The 24,661-nt window shown below is 61.3% G+C and overlaps 1 protein-coding gene across 1 annotated transcript in view; it reads left to right on the top strand.

Annotated features, from left to right (window-relative positions):
* MYT1 (myelin transcription factor 1) overlaps window positions 1–20,956 on the top strand; it is a gene marked incomplete at its 3' end in the record, with an annotated part of 63,995 nt that extends 43,039 nt beyond the window's left edge. Inside the window, exons 11-23 of the mRNA XM_079945144.1 lie at window positions 1,527–1,741; window positions 3,149–3,273; window positions 4,026–4,283; window positions 6,919–7,073; window positions 8,056–8,118; window positions 8,233–8,301; window positions 12,560–12,622; window positions 12,952–13,035; window positions 16,484–16,705; window positions 17,280–17,371; window positions 17,935–18,038; window positions 20,353–20,496; window positions 20,816–20,956. Of these exons, the coding sequence (XP_079801270.1) occupies window positions 1,527–1,741; window positions 3,149–3,273; window positions 4,026–4,283; window positions 6,919–7,073; window positions 8,056–8,118; window positions 8,233–8,301; window positions 12,560–12,622; window positions 12,952–13,035; window positions 16,484–16,705; window positions 17,280–17,371; window positions 17,935–18,038; window positions 20,353–20,496; window positions 20,816–20,956 (1,735 nt within the window). The remainder of the gene's footprint in view (window positions 1–1,526; window positions 1,742–3,148; window positions 3,274–4,025; window positions 4,284–6,918; window positions 7,074–8,055; window positions 8,119–8,232; window positions 8,302–12,559; window positions 12,623–12,951; window positions 13,036–16,483; window positions 16,706–17,279; window positions 17,372–17,934; window positions 18,039–20,352; window positions 20,497–20,815) is intronic.
* Window positions 20,957–24,661: the final 3,705 nt, after the last annotated feature.

Here is a 24,661-nt window from a genome sequence, read left to right as displayed (position 1 = left end):
TGTTCCTCTGGCTTCTTGTCGGGTTTCTTGCCTTGATCCAAGTCACTGACAAAACGTCAAACTACCAGGCAGGTGCGTCGTGGCGAGGCCAGGGTGGGGGCCAGGCCGCTGCCAACTGTGGGGGCTGTGCCCCAGGAACGCGACTCCGTCTGTCTGCCTGTAAAGTGGGCCGACAGCGTTATCGCCTTCAGAAGTTTCTCATGAGGCTGGATGAGGCAGGGCTGTCTTGTTTCCGGGCCCTCGGGGAGGAGGCCAGATGGTGGCAGCTGTGGCCGCGGTGCAGAGCTTTCCGTCCAGGCTCCACGTGCTCCATGGAGGGGCCAGTACCCCAGGGTGTGGGGAGAATCTCTGCAAAGCTCTGTGGGCATCACGGACCCTGAGTCTGCTGCTGGCGGAAGCCCCGGCTGAGGAAGCCACCAAAACGTGGCGCAGACGTTAAGTGTAGGACTCGTCTACCCCCGGGGGTGCCTGAGCACTACCAGCCGCTTCTCCGATGCCACTGGCTGGTCCAGAGGGGCCCCGCCCTTGCTGGGGAAGGAGAGCCGTCGGTTTCACCAGCCACTTCTCCGATGCCACTGGCTGGTCCAGAGGCGCCCCCGCCCTCGCTTTCCCAAGGCCCTGCAGAGCCAGCCTATCGTGGTTGCAGGGTCTTCCTGGCACCCGGCTCCCATTTTCGGGTCACACCTAAGTTCTCGCAGTGCCTGGCGCCCTGGGGGCCTCACCACTGGCTCCTTCTTAATTCCGCCCACCACCTTTTCCAGACTGAAGTCACTGCGTGGCTCTCCCAGGCCTCCTCCGCTCTTCTCTCAGCTGACTGGTACACAGGCCCCTCCGCAGACCGGTACAGACCCTGTGGCCTTTCTGTGCCGGGCTGGTCTTCCTCCCGCCGTGGCTCCAGTGCTGTCAGGGCTGGTGTGTTCGCACCATCTCTCGTGCATTTAAAAATCTGAGCTCTTTCAGAGCTTCAGTAACAGTGGCTGAATGCTTGCAGCGTCCTTTCATGCGTGTCTTTAACCCTTGCAGCAGCCCCTCCAGGGGCATCTCAGGTGACTTTCAGCAGACGACCTGGAGGGCTAAGGGCTGAGTCGGCCGCCCTGAGGCTGATTCTCAGAACCTCCTTCATGTCCCCTCCAGGCACCCCAGCTCCCTGCCCTCTGGGGAATTGTCAGTTATTCCACCACCAGAATTCTGCCTCGGCTGCCTGCCGCCCTAAGGATGCTCCTCTAGGGCTCCCGGCAAAGGCCTCAGAAACCTGCTCTCCTCATTCCCTCTGTTGACGCGGTCCGCAAGCGGACACGCGCTGTTTCTTCAAGGCTCCTAGTGCTTCGTCCCTGTGGCAATTCTTCCTGCACATCAGCCCCTAGGCACCCTGTAGTGGTGGACGTGAGGGAGGGCCTGCCTGGGTCTCTGTCCGCGCCGGGGTCTGAGGGATGGCTGGGCCAGGCCACGGCACGGGGCATTGAGATGAACAGCACAGAGTCCTTGCGTCCTGTCTTCATGATTCTCATCTCCGTCTCACGCCCCAGGCCCATGTGCTTTGTGAAGCAGCTTGAGGTCCCTCCGTATGGAAGCTACCGGCCCAGCGTGGCCTCCACCACACCCAGGGCCAACCTGGCCAAGGAGCTGGAGAAGTTCTCCAAGGTCACCTTCGACTACGCAAGTTTTGACGCTCAGGTTTTTGGCAAGCGCATGCTTGCCCCAAAGATTCAGACCAGCGAAACCTCACCGAAAGCCTTTAAATGTAAGTTGGGGAAGCTGCTCCCGGAGGTGTAGCGTCTGAGGGGCAGCGGAGGGGAGCCCTCAGCAGCAGCGTGTCGGTCCTCTCCACCCTGCGGCCCCAAACGCCCCAATCCCCCGTGGCGGCCTTCTCAGAGTCCGCGTCTCACCCACGTTGCTGCCCACACGCTCACCATCAAACTGGATGTGCCTCCTCACTACACGTGAAACAAACCCAAGTCCGTTATGCCGCGCGTGTCCACAGACTTAACGACGTCGCTGCCGTGGTTCACCCTACGAGCGTGCCCTCCCCTGGCTGTCCGTTCCCAGCCAGTTTATTCCAGCTCAAGGGCTGGGGGTCTGGGAGGGTCAGACAACCGCTGTGCTGAGCCTGGGTACCCGACAGATGCTTCCTGCGCGGGGACCATCTTGCTGGATACAATGTGACATTAGCAACAAACTTTCCGGGTGCTCGTCGCGCTAACAACATTCATTCCGCCAAACCTTCCGGAACAAGCCTTCCTGGCTTATTTTTTTGGGGGGAGGGGTCGCTTATTGCACTAATTTGTGAGTTGCAAGCCTGTTAGCCCTGGAAATACAAACAGAATGGAAAAGCGCCCCAGTGCACTTGAGATTGGAGCTGGCGGCCCCTGGTGGCTGTTGTCAGCCCCCAGAATTGGCAGTGATGAGTCTCCTACAGGTTAATGATACAATCGCCACCTGGAGTGCGAGTGTCTCTCCGGCTTGTTAGGACTGGGGGCTTCATGCCTTCTCGCAAGGCACCCACTTACGCTGGGGCGCTGGAAATTTGCTGGCGATATCCTGATTACTCAGAAATCATACCTGAGAGTGACCTTACGGTTACAGCACAGTTCCTAGAAAAGATAACGTTTGATGCCCTCAGAGTGACCTTACGGTTACAGCACAGTTCCTAGAAAAGATAACGTTTGATGCCCTCCTGTGTCGTGTTTATTTGAACTAATGTCATTCACCAAAGCCGTGGCTCTTGGCGGAAGGGGCGGGGCGACACCGAAATCAGCCTTTTGAGGCTTTGTGATAAACTTTTCCTACTTGAATGATATTCCAGACGCTCCTCCTACTTGCAGACTTTAGTCTCTAATGAGCATCACCGACAGACAACTTGCTTTGTTTGAAATATCGGGGGCGCTCGAACGTCTTTGGAGGCTTTGCCCTTTCTGCCCAAGTTAGGTCAAGAGAGAAACGGCCTTCTCAGTGCCCGACGGGGGGGGGGGCTGCGGTGGGGCCAGGCTCCCAGCCATCCCGAAGTACCCCCCACCCCCACCCCATGTCTGCGTGGCCGCCTCCCGTTCAGGTTGTATATCAGCCTGCTCTTGTTCCCTTTTTGCAGCCAAACCTTTCCCAAAGGCCTCTCCCCCCAGGCCCAGCCCCTGCGCTTCGTCCTCTTCTACAGGCTTCGACTACGCCCATGACGCGGAGGCCGCACACATGGCCGCCACGGCCATCCTGAACCTCTCCACGCGCTGCTGGGAGATGCCCGAGAACCTCAGCACGAAGCCGCAGGACCTGCCCGGCAAGGTTGGTGTGTCCCCTGCCAGGAGCCCCTGCTGAGGCAGAGAAGGGGGTTGGGATTTGCAGTCAGGGGCACGTGCTGCCTGCATGAAGGGGGCTCAGCAAACCCAGGGCCTACTAGGTGACCACCGCTCTTTCCTCTTCTCCCTCCTGACCGTTGACCCTGCGGGGGCTCAGCAAACCCAGGGCCTACTAGGTGACTACCACTCTTTCCTCTTCTCCCTCCTGACCGTCGACCCTGCGGGGGCTCAGCAAACCCAGGGCCTACTAGGTGACTACCACTCTTTCCTCTTCTGCCTCCTGACCGTTGACCCTGCGGGGGCTCAGCAAACCCAGGGCCTACTAGGTGACTACCACTCTTTCCTCTTCTCCCTCCTGACCGTTGACCCTGCTGGGCAGAGACATTGGATGGGTCCCCTCCGAACTCCGTGCGCTGTGCCTAAGGGGGCCCAAGTGGCTGTGCACACATGTGTTCCCATATCTCGCCGAGTCTAAGGGCCCTGTGCGTGTTTTTGGGCCCACACGAGCTGCCGTGTCAAGGGTCTGGTTTTCCAGCGCTGGAAGCCTCAAGGCAGTGGGCACTGTGGCCCACATCAGCCTCAGGACGCTGTCTTCCCGCGTAGGCTCTTCTCTTCCTGTTTGGGTCTGCTCTCTTTGGAGGGAGACGCTGTCTGGGCTTCCGGTGAGCTGAGTAAGGGACCAGAGGCACGCGTGGGAAGGGGGTGGGGTCTGACACAGGCGGTGCCTTTGCAATGCAGGCCACGGACATCGCGGTGGATGAGAACGGAACCCTGGATTTGAGCATGCACAGACACCGCAGGCGGGAGAACGCTTTCCCCGGCGGCGGTGGCGGCCCCGGCGTGACCTCACCCGATGCCTCCCAGGGCCAGAGCATCACTGCCCCCAGCAGCTCCGTGACCTCGCCCCAGTCCAGCCATGCCTCCCGCCAGGACGAGTGGGACCGGCCCCTGGACTACACCAAGCCCAGCCGCCAGCGAGAGGAGGAACCCGAGGAGGTGGGTCCTGGGGTCCTGAGCCGGCAGAAGGTCGAGCAGGCGCTGGTGGTCAGTCTGCCTTACCCGAGGGCGGGTGTGAACGCGCTTTCGCTCCAGGCAGAGCCTCCGTGTGTCCTGCCCCTTTCCACCCAGGGTCCTGCGCCCTTCGGGCAGCTAAGCCCACCTTCTTGGAGGGGTTTTCACCATTGGGCCAGTCTGTGGCCTTGTCCCCTCCGAGAGAGAGGTGGCCTTCTCGCCTCTGCAGAATCACTGTTCAGCACCAATGCGGTTCTCCGAGAGCACGGGGAGGAGAAGGGCTTTTGTTCAGACCCCACGGGGGATGATTCGGGAGTGGCTCCGAGTTCCTCGTTTCTGTGGGCCTCCCGCCGACCTGCTGTGTCCAGATCAGGGACACCCAGAGCTCTGGCAGCAGCCTCTTCTCACTGTCACCAGGACACTCCAGGCGCCTGGCTCCCTGGACGGAGGCAGGAGAAAACTCCTGGCCTCAGAAGCCCCTTGGGTGGCCAGCGGCCAGAGTCCCAGGACAGCACTGCCTGGTGAAGGGCCGCACACCAGGCTGCTGTGCTGGAGCTGTAGGCTGGGGGCAGTGGAACACCCCCTTCCCAGTTACTCCCCCCAGCTGAGATGCGGGCTGATGCAGGGCTTCTCCCCAGAAGAGCCTCCCGAACAGCAGGGCCCTGCTCTGAGGGCTCAGACCCGGTGGCCTCTGCCCAGTGTGGACAGGCCTGTGGGTGCCCCCCCAGCCCTGCCCTCCTCGCCAGCCCCCACTCCCAGGAGGGCAAGGGGGGCAGGTCCCTGTGCAGGAGTACGGGGTGGTGAGGGTCCCGCCCTCAGGGCCAGCTGGGGCCCCTCTCTCTGCAGGCTTCGCATGCAGCCCCACTTTACAGAGGAGCCGACTGAGCCCCAGGCCTAGGTCTTCTGCCTCAGTCACGTGGCTGCAACTCAATGTCTGGCCTCAGAAGAGGGATACCTCTTCAGAGGGAGCCCCCAGGGGAGGGAGGCTGGCTGAGGGTGCCCACCCGGGGCCGGCAGGAGGGCCTCTCCCTGGCTGGTGGGCCCCGCCTTCCTGTTCCTGTTCTGGGCCACCAGCGTAGCGTCCCCACGTCTGCTGTCACCCTATCCAGTTCTGCCCCCCGGCCCCCCTTCGGCTCCTTCCCTTTCCCTGCCCCTTTCTTTGACCCCCAGCTCAGGCTGGCCTCTCTGGCCACGCTGCCCCCCCCCTCCACGTGCCCTCTGAGCATCCTCCTCCCCTCCCGGGACTGTCATGTCCTCTGTGGATGACCCTGGTCTCGGAGGTCCTGTGGTCCCTGGCCACAGAGGCCTGCCGCTCTGCCCCATGGTCGACAGTCCACTCTCCAGCAGGAAGCCTCAGCTGACCCCCAGGCCCTTCCTCTCCTCCCCTGTGTCCTGGGCACAGGTGCCCACGTCCTATTGGGTGACCCCCCAGAAACACCTCCTGCATCAGGCCTTCCCAGTCCCTCTACCATGGCCCTGGATGCCCTGCTCAGACTCTCCTTCTAGCTCTGTCCGAGGCTCCTTGACCATCCTCGTAGGGCTACTGCCCCACTCTTCAGCCTTGCCTCACCCAGCTCTGGCAGCAGCCCCGCCTCAGGTCCCCCAACACCCCAACACCGCTGGCCCCGTGTCCAGGGGCCTCTGGGACGCTCCCTGCTCTGCAGCAGCCTCTACCCCTACGCTTCTGGGAGGCCCCCACTTCTCCTGCAGACTGGGCTTGAGTTGAGGGGCTTCGTCCACCCAGCTGCGCCTTGTTCAGTAACAGTACCAGTGGCGACAGTGACCTCGGCGTGACATGGTGCCGAGGGCCCTTCCTCCTTCCATCCCCAGCCGTCCTGGGAGGGGCAGCTATTCTTTCCAGTTGAAAAGTGTGGCGCCCAGGAGGTCGGAGAGCGTGCCTGGGACGCACAGCAAGTACCAGTCCTGAGATCTGAATCGTGATCCCCCACGGGGGTAGTGGTCTGCTGCAGCCTGACCTGGAGGGCACTGACCTTCCTGACTCTCGTGGACTCCTTCCCTGTGCCCAGACGCAGGGACTGTCCCTGTCCACCCCCTGCACCACAGCACCCTGCCCGTGGGTGGCGACTCAGCACGTGCAGGCCCCGCTTTTGAGGCCAGAGTGCTTATTCGGTGCCGGCTGCGGCCAGGTCGCCGTGCCGGCTGGGGCTCGGTGGGGCCAGATGGTCCCGAGGTCGCGTACTCTGTGCGTCGTGCCTTCTCAGCCTCATAGCATTTCAACAAACACGTCCTTAGTGCCACTGCCTACTGAGCGCATCCCCAGCCCCAGAGGAGCCGCCCTCGGCGTACACTCTGGTGTGTAGATTGCAGCCCAGGGCGGGTAGTTGGAGGTGACCCACCTGCCTGAGTCCACGGAGGGCGTCAGGAGCCGTGGTGCTGGGCAGCGCCCGGGTCTCCTCGTTCCCGGGCAGCTCAGGAGCAGTGGCTGAGGTGAGGCAGCACCCCAGCCCCTCGGGGCACCGTTTCCTGTGTCTTCCTCCTGCTTCCAGAAGACAGGAGACTCCGGAAGATGCCTCTGAAAGGCCCCTCTCCCTCAGCCCCCGGGCCGGGCGCCCGGCCCCCCGCCAGCCGGTTAAAACCTCTCCCTGCTGGTCTTTTGCAGTCAGAGCCAGCAGCCCATTCTTTTGCTTCTTCTGAAGCAGATGACCAGGAAGCGTCGGAGGAGAATTTTGAGGAGAGGAAGTACCCCGGGGAGGTCACCCTGGCCAACTTTAAGCTGAAGTTTCTCTCCAAGGACATAAAGAAGGAGCTGCTCACGTAAGTCCCCACCTTGGGCGACAGGACCCCTCAGGGCACCGCCACGGCCCTGAGAGGAGCTCGCCTTGGCGGGAGCGCCCCGTGCTGACCGTCCTGCTGGCCTGGCTGCCTTGGTGGGCAGAGGCTGGGCCTCCGCTACTAGGCCCCTCCTGGGCCAGGCAGTGGGGGAAGGCGTCCTCTCACCCCTGCACCACGCGGGCCTCTAACCCACTCCTTCAGGCTGATAAAGAGTGAGGGCAAAAGCCCCCGTCTGGCCCACAGAGCAGACAAGGGCCGAGGGGAGGGGACCGCCCCCGAGCGCCCGCTGCGCTCCTGGCCCTCGCGCCCAGGCCTGAGGTGCGCTCTGCCTTGGGCTCCATGACCTCAGCTCCGGCAGCCGAGTCAGTTTAACCAGGTGCCACTGGAGAGGGGGCGGCTACTGGTAGACGTGCGTTACCCCACGGCCTTCTGGCCGGCCCCCACCAAGAACCACCTTCCCTAGGGGGCGTGAGAGGCCTGGCCCCTGCCCCTCAGGTGATCCAGCCCCCACCGACGCTTAGAGTCTGTTCCTGGGGTTCCTCTTCCTGCCCCGAACCCCGCCAGCTTCCAGCTTCCTCCTGCCCTGTAGCTGGCTCGCCCCAGGATGGCTCTGGTCTTGTCCTCGGGGAAGGCCCTGCCACGTCAGGAAGGGGCTCCCTGCACACCCACCCCCCAGCACGCACACGTGTGCACGCACAGCACGTCTGCTTCGGAGAGGCACCCCGACTTTAAGCTGAGCTTCACGTGGGCTCCCTTTGCTTCTTGAGTTAAGTTGCGTGGGAGAAGCTTGTAGTCGGAGAGGCGAGGGCCCGGCCCTGCGGGCTGGTGGGGACGAGACGCTCCTTGGCTTTCGGGTGAGCCAGAGGCAGGTGGCAGCCGCCCTCTCCGAGCGGGCTCAGCCTGGGGGGCGGGCCTGGCGGGGGGGCCTCGCTCTCTGTTCTGACGCTCTGTTTCCTTTGTCCAGCTGTCCCACCCCCGGCTGTGACGGCAGCGGCCACATCACTGGGAACTATGCTTCCCACCGCAGGTTCGTCCCCCACTCGGGTCCGGCCCGGCCTGGGTGCTGCGTGGTGGGTCTTCCTCCTCTGCGCCTCTGCTCCCCCTCTTGGCTCACCCCGATATCCCATCTCTTCTCTTTCAGCCTCTCTGGTTGCCCTCTTGCTGACAAGAGCCTCAGAAACCTCATGGCTGCCCATTCTGCTGACCTCAAGTATGTCTGCCCTCCCGGCCTCCCGTCTCTTGGGTGGCTTCCTTGCTCTGCTCACTCCTTCCATGAGGCTCCGGCCAAAAGCAGCCTTCTGCGGGGCTCTGGCACAGGCCGGCCCCAGCCCGAGGCCCGGGGCCGTGGGGCCGAGAGGCAGGGCCACGGAGGGGCTGATTCTGCTTGGCTGTCGCCGCTGCTGCCTGTATCTCCCTGCTCTGAGCGCCGCTGTCTGCCTGCCCCCTTGGGCCCAGGGCCGCTACGGGCTCCCGCGCTCCCCTCTGAGGGCCGAGGGCCGGGAGGGCCAAGCAGGGGTAGGGCCTGGCTGCGGCTCGTGGTGGCCCGGCCCGTTCTCTCCCTCTCCCGAGGAGCCCTGCCGGGCTGTCTGGCCTGCTTTCCTCCTGCCGTGGAGATTCGGGAGGAGCCCCGAGTTGGCCTTGGCTCGTAAGTCTCTCCGTGACTCGGGGCTACAGGCCGTGCAGCTCTTGCTAAGTGAGCTGGATGCTGGTGACAGCAGCGGAAACTCTGTGCGCTTCCCTCCTCATGCAGCCCCTTCCGGCTGCTTCCGTCTTGGCCCCTCGTGCCCTCGCCCCCACGCCTCTCCTCCGTGCTCACCCCTTCTTTGGCTGTGCCCTGTCTCTGCTCCCCCTGCCCCTGACGTCTGGGCAGGGCCGCCCTGTGGCACCAGCCGCTCTCCTTGGTGGTCTTGTTCAAGCAAGGAGCAAGGACCCAGAGGTTTCCGGCTCTCAGCGTCCTTGCGGGGCTGGACCCGGGGCTGTGATTGCCTTTGGTTTCATGCCTTGAGCTGAGCTAAGCCCTAAGCCACAAGGCGCTGGCTCTGGGTTTCCAGGCTGAGCCGAGGCTGTGGAAGGAGGGCCCCCTCTTGGCCCCTCAGGTCGCCCCCTCTTCAGGGGGTTCCTACCGCCCTGGGCCTCTGTGCTGGGGGTCGGAATCCAGGCCGGGTTTCCCCGGCCCATCCCCGTCTGAGGCCAGAGAGGAACTGGGGCTCTGGTGCCTCTAAGGTGAGGAACCACGGTTGCCGCAGGCTTCTGGCGACCTGAGCTGACTCGGAAACGGGGCAGGAAGCTCCAGCTCTCTCACCGGGTCCGGTCCTGCCAGCCTCATTTCTGTGGCTCCGGGGAGCCTGTCTGGTCCTAGCAGCCGGGAGAAGCGTGGCGTTGCCTTTTTGACCTGTGGGGCCTTCCGTTCCCGCAGGCAAGGCTGGGCAGGGGTCATGGCCAGAAGCGTCTTTCTGGGAACTATCGGCTTTGACACCTGCATGTTCTGAGGCTCAGCTCATCATGGCAGCTTCACACATGTGCTCACTCACCCCGTGTCCAGCCCCAGAAAGGCAGTGAGGCCCTCAGTCCTGTAGGTTCGACGCACTCTTCCCCACCATCCTCTTCCCGCTTTCCTTCCTCTCTTCTTTTACCATCTTTCTCGTGATCCTTTCTCCTATTATCTTTTCCAATTCGACTTGCTTTTCTAACTGATCAGTTTTCATGGTTTTCCAGTTTGAAGGCCTGCCTGGGTGGTGGTGGAATTCTAGAAGTGACCACACACCCTCAGTAGCCCTTTTCCTGCAGAGCCGTTAGTCAGGGCTCCTGGAAGGAACACGCAGACTCGGTCTGGGTCCAGAAATGTGGCCGACAGGGAGGGTCAGTGCCCTTCTAAGACTGAGAGCCTGTGAAGAACTGTAACCCAAACTTGTCTGGAAGTTAGCAATGGAAAGTTTTCCTCGTGTGAAAGCAAATCACTCCCTAACTCCCTCCGGCGCGCTTCTCTCCCCCAGGGCTCCTTCCGTGGAGCGTGCTCCGTGCTTCTCGCAGGCCGCAGTGTGGGTGTGGCCTGGCTCCCCCATGCTCCTGTCTCCTTCCCCCGCTCGGTGGGGGTTTGGCACCCTGCTCAGCCTCGTGGCAGTGCCAGCTGAACGTGACCTGTCCACGGGGGGCAAAGGCACCTGTGCCTTGCAAATGAGTCTTTTGGTGGCCCCCCATCAACACCTGGTTTGCAGTGACAGTTGCAGACGACGTGTTTTCTGTGTTTTAATCAGATCCCAAGGGCGTTTGTTCTTCCCACCCACGTGCCCAGTGTGGTCAGGAGCTGGGGACGCGGCTGCCTTGGGCTGTGCAGCCCACTTCACGTGTGGGCGCTCAGAGTGCAGCCACGCAGCCTGCAAGGGCGTCATGGGGGAGCTCTGCACGGGGTGGGGGACAGCCCCCCCCACCCCGCCCCGGCCTCGGGACAGGGCTGGGGGTGGGGTGACGTCTGCTGTGCACCAAGCGGCATGGATTCTTCGTCTTGCCCAGACAACGCACTCAGAACAGAAGGTGGGAGGGTTCCTGGAGCTGGCCCTGGGGTTACCCGGGGCCATAAGAGTGGCCGACGCTACTGGCGCCCAGAGCACACACCTGCTTTTCCAGCCGTGTGACGTCATCCTCTCTCGGACAGGACTCTTGGGGAAAAGCCGTTACATCAGGCCAGCAAGGAGGGTGGGGCTGCCCCGCCTCTGGAGGGCCCCGACGTGCGTGTTCTCGCCGAGTCGCCTCCCCCAGACCTGAGACCCACTCACAGGCACCGCCAGAGGCTGCAACTCGCAGGGGTGTCACCCACAGACCAGAGCTGTGCTTATGGCCACAGAGGCCTGGGACTGCCGTGGACCCACCGTCCTGGCCACTGCCTGCAGCGCCCAGCTTGTGTGTTCCGAAGCTGCGAAGGACCAGGAGGGAGCAGCAGCGTCCTTCCAGAGGGTGTCACAAGGCCCGGGCCTCGGCGCAGAGAGCCATGCGAGGGACACCCTGGTGCCCTCCGTGCGGCCCGGAGGGCCTTTCTGAGCAGCTGACGCCCTGGGACCGCGGGCCACGCAGAGACGCAGAGTGTCAGAGCAGGAGGTCCCAGCAGCTGGGGTTCATTTGGAGAGGGTGATGCTTACCTGGACAGAGGTGGTGGGTGGTTTCCGTTAAAACACAAAAACCTCTTTGCCCCAGATGTGGGGGCTGGAATGTGACCACACGTGACGGGCGGGAGGTGTCCCAACCTCAGTGGGGTCTGAGGTACCCCAAAGCTGGACAGGAGGGAGATTGACCCGTTGGCCGGCTGCCAGGCCAGGGAGGCGCTGATGTGTGGCACTTGGGGCAGGGGTGAAGAGAGGGGCCAGGAAGGAGGCTCCTGGGCATCTAGCCCCTCCGTGTTGGTGTGCCAGCCTGAGATGGGCAGGCAGTGTCGCCCGCTGACGGCTGCCGGAGCCTGGGCGCGAGGGACCCTCTGTTGATCGACGGGCCGCCCGTGTCCTGCCCCGCTGGCGCTCGGCCCTCTGTCCTTCTGGGTCCACGCTTGTGCTGAGGAATGGCCTTGGCTCCACAGTTCTCTCTCCATGTGGGGATGGAGCCGGGAATGGCAGATAAGCACCCAGTGAGTGCCAGCCTCTCCAGATGCAAGCACCGAGGTCCTGCCGGGTCCATAGGGCGAAACCACGCCCTCACGAGGGACACGGCACAGGCGGCAGATCCACCCCGGAGGCGTCCTGAGGACGCACCTGCAGGATCGGGTGCTTTCCCCACTGACGCCAGCAGGAACGGATTCATTTTTCTTCAGTGGACATTCAGGGAAAAAATAAGAAAACCCAAGCCGGTGTATCAGAGGGGAAGTCTTACCTTCTACGTGATACATTCATCAAGCACTTGGGGTGCACCCAGCTGGGCTTCTGTGCTTTGTTCCTCCCCTCCCTCCCCTCGGCCGGTGCCAGCCATCCCTCGAAAGCCCGCGCCCGTGTGAACTCGGCGCTCACCAAGTAGGACTCACGCCCCGACGTCGCCGCTCCTGGGGGTGGCACGTCTCAGGGGCTCAGTGCCGTCTGTTCGTGCTCACGACGGTGGCAGCCCTGGTGGGAATAGGCCGTCTTCCTCCAGCAAGCTCAAGGAGGATGAACCGGTCCTAGATGTGAGGTTTGCATCCTGAGCGCTTGTTTAAAGGCCCACATGTGTTCTGGAACCTTCTAGTCCAGCCTGGTCCTCTGCAGGAGGCTGAGTCAGGAGCCCATCATCCCGCAGTGGAAACGTGCTCTCCTCTCCGCCCCCCGGGCCCCCTTGGGGAGCGTGGGTGGCCAAGCTCCGAGGCCCGGAGGTCGTGGCAGCAGGCCGGCCGGGACACACGTGGCCATCTGTGAGAGCTTAGTGGGTAGACGACTTGTAGGGGGCTGAGTACAGAGGCGTCTTCTGTGGCCAAGTGACTTCCGCGGCTCTGGTCCCAGCTCCGCTCTCCTCCGCAGGTGCCCCACACCCGGCTGCGACGGCTCCGGCCACATAACGGGGAACTACGCATCGCACCGGAGGTGAGCCTGCCGTGCCCTGGGTGCCAGGCCGGAGCGGGTGGGGACGGTTTCCTCCTCAGACGAAGTTCCAGGCTCCAAGTAAGACATTAACGTTGCTGCATCCAGAGACGGTTTCGTCCCTTTCGTGGGAACTGCCAGTGTTCCCAGAGCCTGACCAGGGCGCCCTCTGACCAGAGCTGGGGGCTCGCGGTGCCACCTCCTGCATGTGGCCCCGCTGCCGGGGCCGCTGGGGCTGCTGTCACAGGGCTTAAGGGGAGGGGTGAGGCAGGGGGGTGTGAGGCTTTGCTGTCCTTGGACCACTGTGGCATTGTTTCCTCTTTCAAAACCAGCTTGTCAGGCTGCCCTCGTGCCAAGAAAAGTGGAGCCAAGGCTACACCCGCAAAGGATGACAAGGAAGACCCTGAGCTGATGAAGTGAGTCCGGGCCCTGCCGGCCTCTTGGCTGCCGTGCAGACTTGGGGTTTTCCGGTCTTTTTATAATTTTAGAAGCTCCTTCTAGATTCTGTTTGCATTAATATAGCCGTGACAATGCCCACTTTTACAGACGTGCTCGCACTGTGCACGGGGACACCTTGCAGGCGGGAGCCGTGTGCACACGCACCCGTGTGCGTGCGCGGGCTCCTGTCTGGGCTTCTCGGGTTCGCGGCGTTTGACGGGCCGGGAGAGGCAGAGTGCCCTGCTGCCCACGCACCTGGGCACCTGGGCGTGGACCTCAGGGCCTGGCAACCCCAGGCACTCACGGGCATTGCGGTCTGCACGGCTCCTGGCCTGCTGGGAAAGGTCAGGTGCAAAGAGTCGAGGACGAGAGGGTGGTGAGAAAGACAGCAAGTCTCTGACCACGTGTGCGCGCTCCCACACCTCTGAAGGGAGCTGACGCGCAGTGAGGGAGCCTGGGAGGGTCACCTTGAACTGGGACCTCAAGAGTCCTGTGGGGAGGAGAGAGGACATCCTGGGCCTTAAGTGATCGGAGTGCCTGAAACCCTCTACGGACCTTCTCACTGGGGGTTCCTGACATGTCATGAACCCTGACCCAGACCGTGACTAGCCTGGTGGGGGCTGGTATCGCTGAAAACTGATCCTTCCGGGAGGGACCCCCCGAGCTCCCCACTGGCAGGTGGGGGCAAGGCTGTGCCACAGGTGCAGACAGGGTGACCCAGCACCCAACTTGCCCAGGACTTTCAGAGCTGACGCCAGGTAGAGCAGGCAGCGGGTGCCCCCAGGCGGGTGAGGGCTGGAAGGGAAGGGCTCTGGCTGCCTGGTGGCTTGGCTGGGGCAGGGCGCGCAGTTGCACAGGAAGCAGGTCTGCCCTGACTGTCAGGAACAGCTAGACGCTCACCTCTGTGGAGGGGATCAACCTGGCCCGAGGTTCCGTTGCTCCTCCCGGGAGCTCACCCCAGCTGCTTGGCCACCCAAACATCTGCTTGGCCACAGAGGAGGGGCCTAATTGACCAGCATTATGCCCTTCAAAGGGGGCAGCCCCACCGGCTGTTTGCTGTAATAAGGCAGTGGCTTGTTTATTTAATTTATACAGTAAAACTGTAATGAATGCTAAATCAAAAATGCAGAATACATGGTGGTTGGTATTGTGGATGCTGCCTGCTAAATGAGAGGGTGGATAAAGAATATTTTTTCTTCCGAGAACCTAGGCATTTGCCTGTGATCGTACAGACGCATCGCTGTTACGGGTTTAGCAAGGATCCTGCTGGTAGGGGTGATAAATGAATTGTGCTGCATTTGCAGACGATGAGAGTCAAGATCAGCGTTTTTCAGGTTAACGGGGAAAAGTGGTTTTCCTTTCCCTGATGTGCTGTCAACTTTGCTTTAAAAACAAACAGCAAGATTCTGCAGCCAAGCGGAGAATGTGACTTGTAGAAACAGTTCACCATTTACAGGATGGATGGAGTTTCTAAGGGCTCCATGGCAAGGAGAGGGGGCCGCCCACTTAGCACCTCTGTTTTATAGGATCTCCTCCCTAGCCATAGACTAACCGTATTTGTAAGTGACAAGCATCTTAGACAAGGGCAGGTGGCCGCAGACACCTCAGTCGGTGCGCCAGGCCCTGCTGCGTGGCGTGACTTGGTCGGCCGGCACTGGCGTGGCTGCGGAGGGACCCGTGGAGGAAGAGCTCCCTCCTGGGCGTCTCGTGTCTGCGGCGTTTGAGTCGGTCAGCACGTTGCAGTAAATCCCTTTGGCCACGACTGAATAACTGACCTAGACAGTCTGTGGAGGCGGTGGGGGGGATGACTTGGGAGACTGGGATTGACACGTACGCGCTAATATGTGTAAAACAGATAACTAACGAGGACCTGCTCTATAGCACAGGGAGCTCTGCTTCGCTCGCTGTGCAGTGGAAACTTAACACAACATTGTAAAACAGCTGTACCCCAATAAAAAAAGAAGAAGGAAAGTCTGTGGAGGTTCCAGCGTGGCGGGGCGGGAGCTGCACATCCATTGCCCGTGGAGAGGCCTCGGCGGCCCCCGGCCGCCCTGGCACCTGACCAAAGAGATGTGCCTCTGACCGGGGGCCCCCTGGGTGTGCCACACGTCTTAACATGAGGTCACCTGGCAGCTCTGAAGATTTGGACCCGGGGTGTGGAGGAAAGACTCGCAGAGTCACCGTTGACATATCTGAGCCACTCACCACGAGGGCAGTTGCCGGGAAACCCCAGCAGCCCCTCCTGAGAAGACAAGGGTTTCGCAAGGAGAGCGGGAGAGAAGCGCTTAGATTCAGCTGGTGGCTCTCACTTGGCCTCTTGATCTTGTAACGTCAGGTACCTCAGGTACCTCAGACGGCCGGACCCAGTGCCCAGTGGTCCCCCTGGGACCCCACAGTTGGGAGGTGTCCAGGCTTGGCGGTGGACATAGAAGGGAACCTCCCCAAGTCCCCTGCAGGGGCCCCTGGCAGTGACTCCGCTCTGGATCGGCGGCGAAGGTGACCTTGGGCCAGCTTGGTGGACAGCCCACGTTAGGGCCCACGTGGCTGGGATGAGTGAGAAAGGGGTGAGAGCTGAGAAGGGGACGTATGAGGATGGGCCCGGCTGAGGAGGGCGCCTGTGAGATGAGTCCGAGTGTGCGGGCCACGAGGCAGCACGCTGTCCCCCAGCCCTGCCACCTCCCGGGGGCTTCCTGCCTGTGGCGTGTCTGTACCCCAGCGAGCTCTCTGTGAACTGGGTCCTCTGTGCTTGCTGGGTCCGTGGCCTGTAGAAAGCGGTGACAAGCGGCCAGTGCTCAGGGCAAGCTCCCAGCAAGTGGCCTCTGGGCTGATGCAGAAATGACGCCGGACCCGAGGCCACCAAGAGCCAGCCCCAGGCCCCAGGGGTCACTGCTGCTGGGGGTCGGGGCAAGAAGGTGGCTGCTGACCCCCCAGCTGTGCAGGGGATGTGAGGCCAAGGCTAGCGGGGGGAGCACGAGCCCTGTGCTGGGGAGGGAGCGCGAGCCCTGTGCTGGGGATGTGAGGCCAAGGCTAGCGGGGGGAGCACGAGCCCTGTGCTGGGGGGGGAGCGCGAGCCCTGTGCTGGGGATGTGAGACCAAGGCTAGTGGGGGGAGCGCGAGCCCTGTGCTGGGGAGGGAGTATGAGCCCTGTGCTGCAGGGGGAGCGCGAGCCCTGTGCTGGGGAGGGAGCACGAGCCCTGTGCTGAGGATGTGAGGCCAAGGCTGAGGAGGGAGCACGAGCCCTGTGCTGCAGGGGGAGCGCGAGCCCTGTGCTGGGGAGGCCCCGGGCCTCCTGTGCTTCCTGTGCTTCTCTTGCTCCAAGGCCTGGAGTTCGTCCAGGAGACCCTGGCGTGTCTTAGGGTCTGGCCTGGGGGGGGCGGTCTCTGGGCTCCGGCACCTGGGGCTCACCTCTGACCTTTCTGTGCCCAGGTGCCCAGTTCCAGGCTGCGTGGGGCTTGGTCACATCAGCGGCAAATACGCCTCTCACAGAAGCGCGTCGGGCTGCCCTCTGGCCGCCCGAAGGCAGAAAGACGGCTCCCTCGATGGCTCCTCCTCCTCCTGGAAGCCCCTGAAGAACGAGGGGCCCACCTGCCCCACCCCGGGCTGCGACGGCTCTGGCCATGCCAACGGCAGCTTCCTCACCCACAGGAGGTGACTAGCCCAGCCTCCCTGCCCCTGCATCACCCAGGAGGGCCCCAGCTGCGGGGCTGCGGGCAAGGCTCCCAGGGAGGGCCAGACCAGGGCTCAGGTGGAAATGGTAGTTTCTCGAGGAAAAAGCAAGACCCGAACTGGTAGCCCATTCATTCCACAAGCCATTACTGGAAGTCCGTCAAGTATCAGTCTCTGGAGAACAAGAGGACACCAGCCCCCCTGCAAACCAGCACATAAGTTAAATCCCTAGTTTGGTGAAGGATGGTACACACTGCGGGGAGATAGCAGCAGGAAGCGGCTAGGAGGTCCTTTCTGAAATGTTGGTGTGGTGCTTGCCCTGAGCCGTCCGAGGGACAAGACTTCAGGGCAGTGGCTTGAGCTGGGAATGGCCTGGGCTGCTGAGGACTGAGGGAGCCTGGGGGCTGGAGTTGGGAGCGAGGGCCACCGGGGGTGAGCGATGACATTCCAGACAGGATCCCACCAGGCCGCCAGCTCTCGCTGTGACATGTGACCTCAGACTGGCCCGTGGTGCGTGAGCTTGCCCTGGCTTTTCACGTGTGACCTTTGCTTCCAGCTTGTCCGGCTGTCCCAGAGCGACCTTCGCTGGAAAGAAGGGAAAAGTCTCAGGGGATGAGGTTCTCGGCACGAAATTCAAGACGAGTGATGGTAAGGCTGCCATCCTGCAGCCCCTGCACGTGGTCTTTGCGGCCAGAGTGGGCGGGTGGCACTGGCGAGAAGTGGGTCGGGAAGCAAAGCCGCCCTGGAGCGAGTCGCGGTGGGGACAGAGCTCTTGAGCTGAGCCGCTGGCCCTCCTGACCTGGGCTCAGAGCCTCTGGCTGCCCTGTGCCCTCGCGTGGTCGTTACGGCTCTAACCTGGGGGCTGGTGAGCCCTGCTGGCCGCGCTGGAAGCCATAGTGTGGGCCTGTGAACTCACTCAGGCTCAATGAAGAGGGAAGCTGAGGAAATCAGCGCCATTGGAAAAACTTCCATTTTTATCTCAGCAATTAACACTTGCCCCAGAGGCGTCTATTTTCCCACCAAGACCCAGGGCCAGGAGGCAAACAGCTGACACACGTCTGCTGGTCCTGAAGGCCACCTTTCCCAGCCTGAGATGTGGGCCATGAGCCAGGGCTTCTGCTTGGGAAGGGGGTCCCTGGGTCCACCTAGACATCAGGCCTCGGCTGACCCCCACTTGCGAGAGCCGCGACTGAGGTTTCTCTCTGGGGCAGTGCTGGACAGCGACGAGGAGATCAAGCAGCTGAACCAGGAGATTCGTGACCTGAACGAGTCCAACTCCGAGATGGAGGCCGCCATGGTGCAGCTGCAGTCCCAGGTGGGTGGTGCTGCCTGCCTGCCCCCGCCCCGCCCTCCAACCCAAGGATGTCCTTCCCGTCCTCGGCCTCCTCTTCTGGGGAGTGTGCGGGGAGCCCAGCGCCTTGTCCAGCTTCTGCTCAGCACGTGCTCTGCTCGGCGGCGTCAGGAGTCCTGAGGTGCTGGTGGCTGTCGGTCCCGTTGGTTAGTAGGAGCAGAACCCCAGTGTGGGTCCTCAGAGCCCGGCTGGTGCTGGGTTCCAGCCCAGCGCTGCCACAAACCACCTCTGTGACCTTGTGAGGCTCTCATCTGATCCGTACCTGGATGTCCTCCCAGGTAGCGTGGAGATAATAAGAGAACCTACTGCGTTCATCTGTTGTAAGGTGAATGCATTTCTACGAGGAAAGCAGTGAGCACGGTGTCCGACCCAGAAAGAACTGCTGTGCTGAGGGACAGGGTTACACGTTACTAGGTGTCTGCCTCCTACCTCTCTGATTTCCCCAAATCGAACATTTGCAACCAGAAAAAAACAAGAACAAAACCCTACAAAGAACGGTGATGGTCTGTTTTGAAAAGAAGACCATGCCCTTCCCTTGCTGAGTGGGGGCCGGAGCAGAGCTAGGGGCACAGAAGGGGAGGCCGCGCACAGCCACGTCCCCAAGGACAAGGAGGTGACCTGGCCCTGCGGAGCTGGAGGGCAGAGGGGGTGGATGGGAGGTGTGAGATGTTGGAGTCCACGTGACTTGTGCCGCCCCTCCTTCCCCTGGCAGACGGGCCTCTACGCTGACCTCCCGTTACCCAGGAACTGGTGTAAAAGGAGCATCAGCCCATGAGGATCTGGAGGGAGTTTTGTCCTGCTGTGCAGCGTCTTCTCCACGTTCACAGGCAGTGGAAGCAGAGAAGGGGTGCAGGGGCTGTCTCTGGGGCCCGAGACACCCCACTGGGTGGCTGTCCCCCCCATACCTCCCTGCTCCTTTCCTTCTCAAAGTCCAAGGGATCTCCCAGTGTCAGCACCCTTGGCAAGCACCTCTGATTTCTCTTTACTTGCCAATGCCCACCTATTTATAGACAGAGTATTCACTATCGTCCTTTTGGAAGGACTTGGATCCCCTTTCCCGTCCAGGGAGTTTTGAGTTGTGTGCTCCGCAGGAGGGCTCAGGCAGAGAAGGCAGGCTCCGGACCTCTCCTCAAAACGTTTTTAAAGCCAAAGGCTTGTCACTAGGCGGTGAGAGAGTGATGCTTCCCAGCCGCAGGTCACAGAGCCGTAGCCTCCTGAACGGCGGCTCGCCATCCTGCCCCTGAGGGATGGCTTGGTGTGTCACACACACTGCATGAGGTTGCCTCTGCCTGAGGCTCCTTTGAGATGCAGCGAGGCTGGGGGCTGCCCTCCCAAGCGTGTCTCCTCTGGGCCAGGCCCCGGGGTTGGCTTCTCTCCCACCTTCCCCATGGGGTGGTGACCCTCTGCACAGGGTTCTGCTCGCCCTGAGACTCATGTGTGCCTGTGGCGCCTAGAGCAGGCGAGACGCCCATGGCCATGAGCCCTGTCATCACCGTGCTCTGCTGCTCCATGTGGAGCCCTTAGAGCCCCTGGGAGAACTTCCAGGCTCCCTCCTAGTGCCCTGCTGGGTCCAGAGAAGGAGCAGTGTTTGTGCCAGAAATCCCAGGATGCTCTCTGGCGTGCTGGTTCCGCTGTGAGTCGCAGAGAGCTGCAGCGGCCTGCTTTGCTTGCCTTCACAGCTTTACTTTTTTTTTTTTTTTTTGCTGTACGCGGGTCCCACTGTTGTGGCCTCTCCTGCCGTGGAGCACAGGCTCCGGACGCGCAGGCTCAGTGGCCATGGCTCACGGGCCCAGCCGCTCTGCGGCATGCGGGATCCTCCCGGACCGGGGTACGAACCCGCGTCCACCAGCATCGGCAGGCGGACTCTCAACCACTGTGCCACCAGGGAAGCCCACCTTCACAGCTTTAATAAGGCACTTGGTTGGTCTTTCTGGTGGGGGAAACCCAAAGGCAGGTGGACGTCCCACAAGGTGTGTACAGTGTCCCTACCAGAGAGGAAGAACAGGAAGCTAGTAGCAGCTGGGACTTGAGCCCAGGTGCCTCAGTCTGTGCTCCTCTCCACCCCGTGGGGCACATAAAGCCGTGGCACCCCCACCCTGGCCCAGTCGCTGCATCCCCTCCTCCACCCAGGGACCAGGGTGCTGCCAGCCCTCACTTGCGGCAGGGCCTCTGCCTCCTCACCCTCTCGCAGAGGGACGTGAGGCGTGGCCCAGCGGGCACGCCCCGTGCGCTCCCAGGGGATGCGTCGGAAGGCAGCTCCCGTCTCTGTCTGGCGCAGATCTCGTCCATGGAGAGGAGCCTGAAGAGCATCGAGGAGGAGAACAGGCTCATCGAGGAGCAGAACGAAGCCCTGTTCCTGGAGCTGTCGGGCCTGAGCCAAGCCCTCATCCAAAGTCTTGCCAACATCCGCCTTCCGCACATGGTAGGTAGCGGCGGCCCCGTGGCGCCACGTCCTCGGGCTCTTGGGAGGGCGGGCGCCCCTCTGCCTCTGGGGTCTCGCTGGAAGGGCCCTGAGCCGGGGGCTCTGCCTGGGCAGACAGCTGGCCATGGCGGCTGTGGCGCCCTGAGCAGCCTGGGCCGTGGTTGTCTCAGCCCGAGTGCCGCCCGTGGTGGGTCCGTGGGCTTGTCCCTGGTGGCGTGGGCGTGTGGGTCCGAGATCTCCCACATCGATTTCCCTTGCTTCTGGAAACCCTGGGGCCCCCTGCACAGACGGGCCTCGCTAACCTGGTTCTGTTCTCTAGGAGCCAATATGCGAGCAGAATTTTGATGCCTATGTGAGCACCCTCACCGACATGTACTCCAACCAGGAGTGCTACCAGAGCCCCGAGAACAAGGACCTCCTCGAGAGCATCAAGCAGGCCGTGAGGGGCATCCAGGTCTAGTCCTCCTCGTGTGAGGAGCCCTCGTGCTGATGCGGGGCACCGGGGGCACCCCGACTTGCCTCCATCTTTTACCTCCCTTGCCCTGCCCTCCCAGTGGAGATTCCCAACTCACAGTGACTTCTAGTTGGCAGCCCAGGGCGGCCTCGGGGGGTTTACCCAGAGGGGTGCCTGGAAATCCGTGTCTCCCTCGAAGCGATGCGCTCGCCGGGCCGGAGGCCTTGACCTCTCCACGCGAGTGCGGGGCGTGAAGTATTACAAAGTGATTTATTTTTGCTTCTGAAAGCTCGAAGTCTCCAGGGGAAACTCAAGGACCAGGTTCTCAGGGAAGTTTTGGAGCTGCAACCACAGTACTCCTTTGTCTGTCAAGGCCGAGAGGGCAGCCCGGCCGGGCGGTGGTGCGTGTGATGAGTCAGCGGGAGCGGCCAGTGCGCCTGCGCGGTGAGGCCGCGTGGCAAGTGTGTTTCCTGTTGTCCTTTAATTCAGTTTTTACGTTAAGGGTGGAAGAGAACAGCGTTCCAGAGGGTAGGTTAGGAGTAGGCCTCGAGGACGCTGGCCCGGGACCCCCTGAAAGACAGCGCCAGCTCTGCGTGGAAGCACCCCCGGCCGGGCCTGCAGACCCTGTGCTCAGGGCTTGGCTCCCTCGAGGCTGTGGCCTTTAGGCCCATGTTGGGGTCGAGGCCGGGGCCGCTGGCTCTCTGTGTGCCCACGTGGCCCGTGACCCGCCCGCCACCCGGGTCATGGCGAGCTTTACTGAGGCGGGGACAGTGTCAGCGAGGTCAGGGGATAAGTTCCTAACTAGAGAGCACCAAGGTGTCACTTCTTTTTAGATCCATTCGAGATTCGAAAGAAGGTAAATTTTGATTTAATGTGTTAAAAACACAATGTTCCTAACGTGTAAATAGAGTCCAAATCAGCTGTGACTGCGATTCCAAGTTAGTATTTAAAAGTAGAGAAATTGCACTTCCTGGAAGAAATAAGAAAGTAGTTAGTTTAATTATTCTGTAAATTATTTAATTTTGTCAAAATGTAAGTATTTATATTCACAACCTCTTATGTTAACGTTTGCTATTTATTTAACATTTTTATTTATTAATTTTATACTATTTTACCTAGATCCCACACTAGGACACACGAGAGGGAAATAAATGAAATCAAAGCGAAATGAACGATTTCACTATGAGATAGGCCACACAAAAAATCTTGCTATAACTTCTAGTTATGATTTTAATGCAACTGAGTTATTTTTTATATATTTTGTTATTTATTCTTTTAATAATGGAATTTTAAAAAAGTATTTTGTAACAGGAATTTTGATAATTTGGGGATATTTCCCCCTCGGTCCAATGGAAAGAACGACTTTTTGGTTTTCTTCATCCCTTTTGGCTCCTTTTGTTTCAGGCACGGACGACAGCAAATGGAATTCTGTATTTATTGTTTATTTAAGCGTAGTGCAGATGTGTGTGCTCTGGCGTGTTTCTTGTGTCGCGTCTGTGTGCCGGTTCTTGATGTGAGTCCTGTCGCTGTGAGGGGTGCTGGCCGCAGGCCTCCCTGAGCAGCTGCCCGCCCTAGGCTCCCGTCCCTCTGACAGCTCTGATACTGTGATTCTCCTTCCTCAGGAAACGCTGAACCCACAGCACAGCACTTCTCAGTGTGTCTGCAGGGTGATTTCCTAATAAAAGTCCACTCTGACTGCGAGTGGGAGCTGTGTCTGGTGAGGGTGCCGTCTCTGTCCCGAGAGCTCTAGGGGTCACCTTCCTGGGGAGTGGGTGGTGGGTGGGCTCTCCTTGATGCTACACGTGGAACCCACATCTCCTTTGTGGAACCGCCCTCCCCCCCAAGGTTTGAGTCACAGACCTGCATGTGTAAATCAGAGTTTTCTCTTAGGGTCAGAAGCAGTCTTCCTGCTGGGGTGGCTAGACTGGGGGTGTGAAATGGGGGCTGCCCAAGGCCCCCTCTCCTGGCTGCAGGAGAGAGCCATCTGCAGAGGAGGGAGTTTGGACATTTAGGAGGGAGGCAGAGCCGGGAGGGGAGAGAGAAAGGTGGAGGTGGGAGGGGGAGGCAGACAGAGCTCCTGGATTCAGCCATACCTGAAGGCGGCGATGGCTGTAGTGGCTCCTCACTGCTTTACCCTTTTGTGTCAGGCGGGGCTCTCCCAGGTAGGACTTAGGTTTGGGGCTTCTGGTCACATTCAGCCTGAACTGTCAACACACTTTGACCCCACTGGGAATCTGGCCCTTGAGGGCAAACTGGAGCTCCCACCCGAATTGAGAACGAAGGGAGAGTCTTAGGAATGCTGGGCCTCACTTCCAAGACCCGTCCCAGCTGTTCGGTTGAGGGTCTGGAGGGCCTCAGCTGCTGGCTGTGGGGACCAGAGCACGTGACAGTGCGTGGAACCTGTGCAGCCTTGAGGAGGGGCTCCCCGGGGGGGCACAGGGAACCAGTGGTCCGGGTTGGTGCTCCTCTGTGTCAGCACGCAGATGCTGGGGTGACAGCGTTCTGGAGGCGTGAGAGTTGGCAGGAGACGAGCAGAGGCCAGGACTGCGGAAGAACGGGCGAAGGGCCGTGTCCGTCCCACGCGTGACACCCTGCTCCCACCCTCTCCCCGGGCTTCGCCCGCTCCCTGCCGAGGGTTTAGCGGGCCTCTTAGCCTCCTGACTCTGAAACGTTGTGCTTCGGGGGACCCAGCTTACCGCACCCCGACCTGGCACCAGTTCAGCCAGAACCTCTCCCCAGCGCCACCCGGCACGGCCTCAGCGCAGATTTCCAAGGGCTCCGGCAACGTGAGAAGCGCTGGTGCCCGTGGAGGTGACGGTTGGGTGCCGGCGCACTTGCCACGCAGGTCTCCAGCTGGCTTCGTCGCGGTAAGCTCTGCCTGTGGGCTCTGCAGAACCTGGTTGGTCCAAAGAACAACAAAGACAACACGGCTGGGAAGAGGGCCTCAGAGGTCAGCGTCCAGAGCAGGTGAGTGCACAGATGTGGGGGGACAGAGGGGCTGTGGAGGGCGGGGGCAGGGGCGGGCCAGAGGCCCCCTCCACGAGCCACATCTCAGTGAAGTTCTGTATGCATAGTTGGCGGACAGGTGGGCCACAGCGAAAGGACAGCCTGGGGAGAGGTCAGCTCCAAACCAACCCTGGACTGGCCCTGGGCCTGGGCTCCAGCAAAGATGGACTCAGCCTTGCCCTCAGGGCTGCTCAGGCCCACGGCTGGCCGGGTGGGCCAAGGTCGTGCCCCTGGAGTGTGGGATCTCGGAAGACCTCTCAGAGGCCGTGTGCCGGATGTGGCCGGTGGATTGGAGGAGAGGGGGCTTCCTGGAGAGGTAGCACCGTGGGCACGGATGCTGGCGTGTAGGACCCTGGCGTTGAAGAACCACAGCACTGAGGAGGCTGCTTTGCTCCTGTAAGACCTGTGGGCTTTCCAAGCTGTTCTCCGGCTCCAGGATTCTGGGAGGTCCTAGGCAGCCTGGCCTTGGGCTTCTGGGTCCTCGGTGTCTCTCGGCTTCCATCCGCGATGATACCCTGGGCTTCTGGGGCTTTGTCCACTGTGGTGTCAGCAGACCTGGGCTTGAATGGGGCTCTGCGCCTACCTGCTGGTGTCTGCGTGTGATGCTGTGGGCAGAGGGTCCACGGCAGCCCCTCTGGCTTCAAGCAGATGCAGCAGCACCGTGGTGCTAGAAGGTTGTATGGTCCCACAGTCTGATGATGACAT

The sequence above is a fragment of the Stenella coeruleoalba genome (assembly GCF_951394435.1).
Source record: "Stenella coeruleoalba genome assembly, chromosome: 15".
Taxonomy (NCBI): Eukaryota; Metazoa; Chordata; class Mammalia; order Artiodactyla; family Delphinidae; genus Stenella; species Stenella coeruleoalba.
Note: the sequence above shows the minus strand (reverse complement) of the source record. Positions and strands in the feature narration are given on the sequence as shown.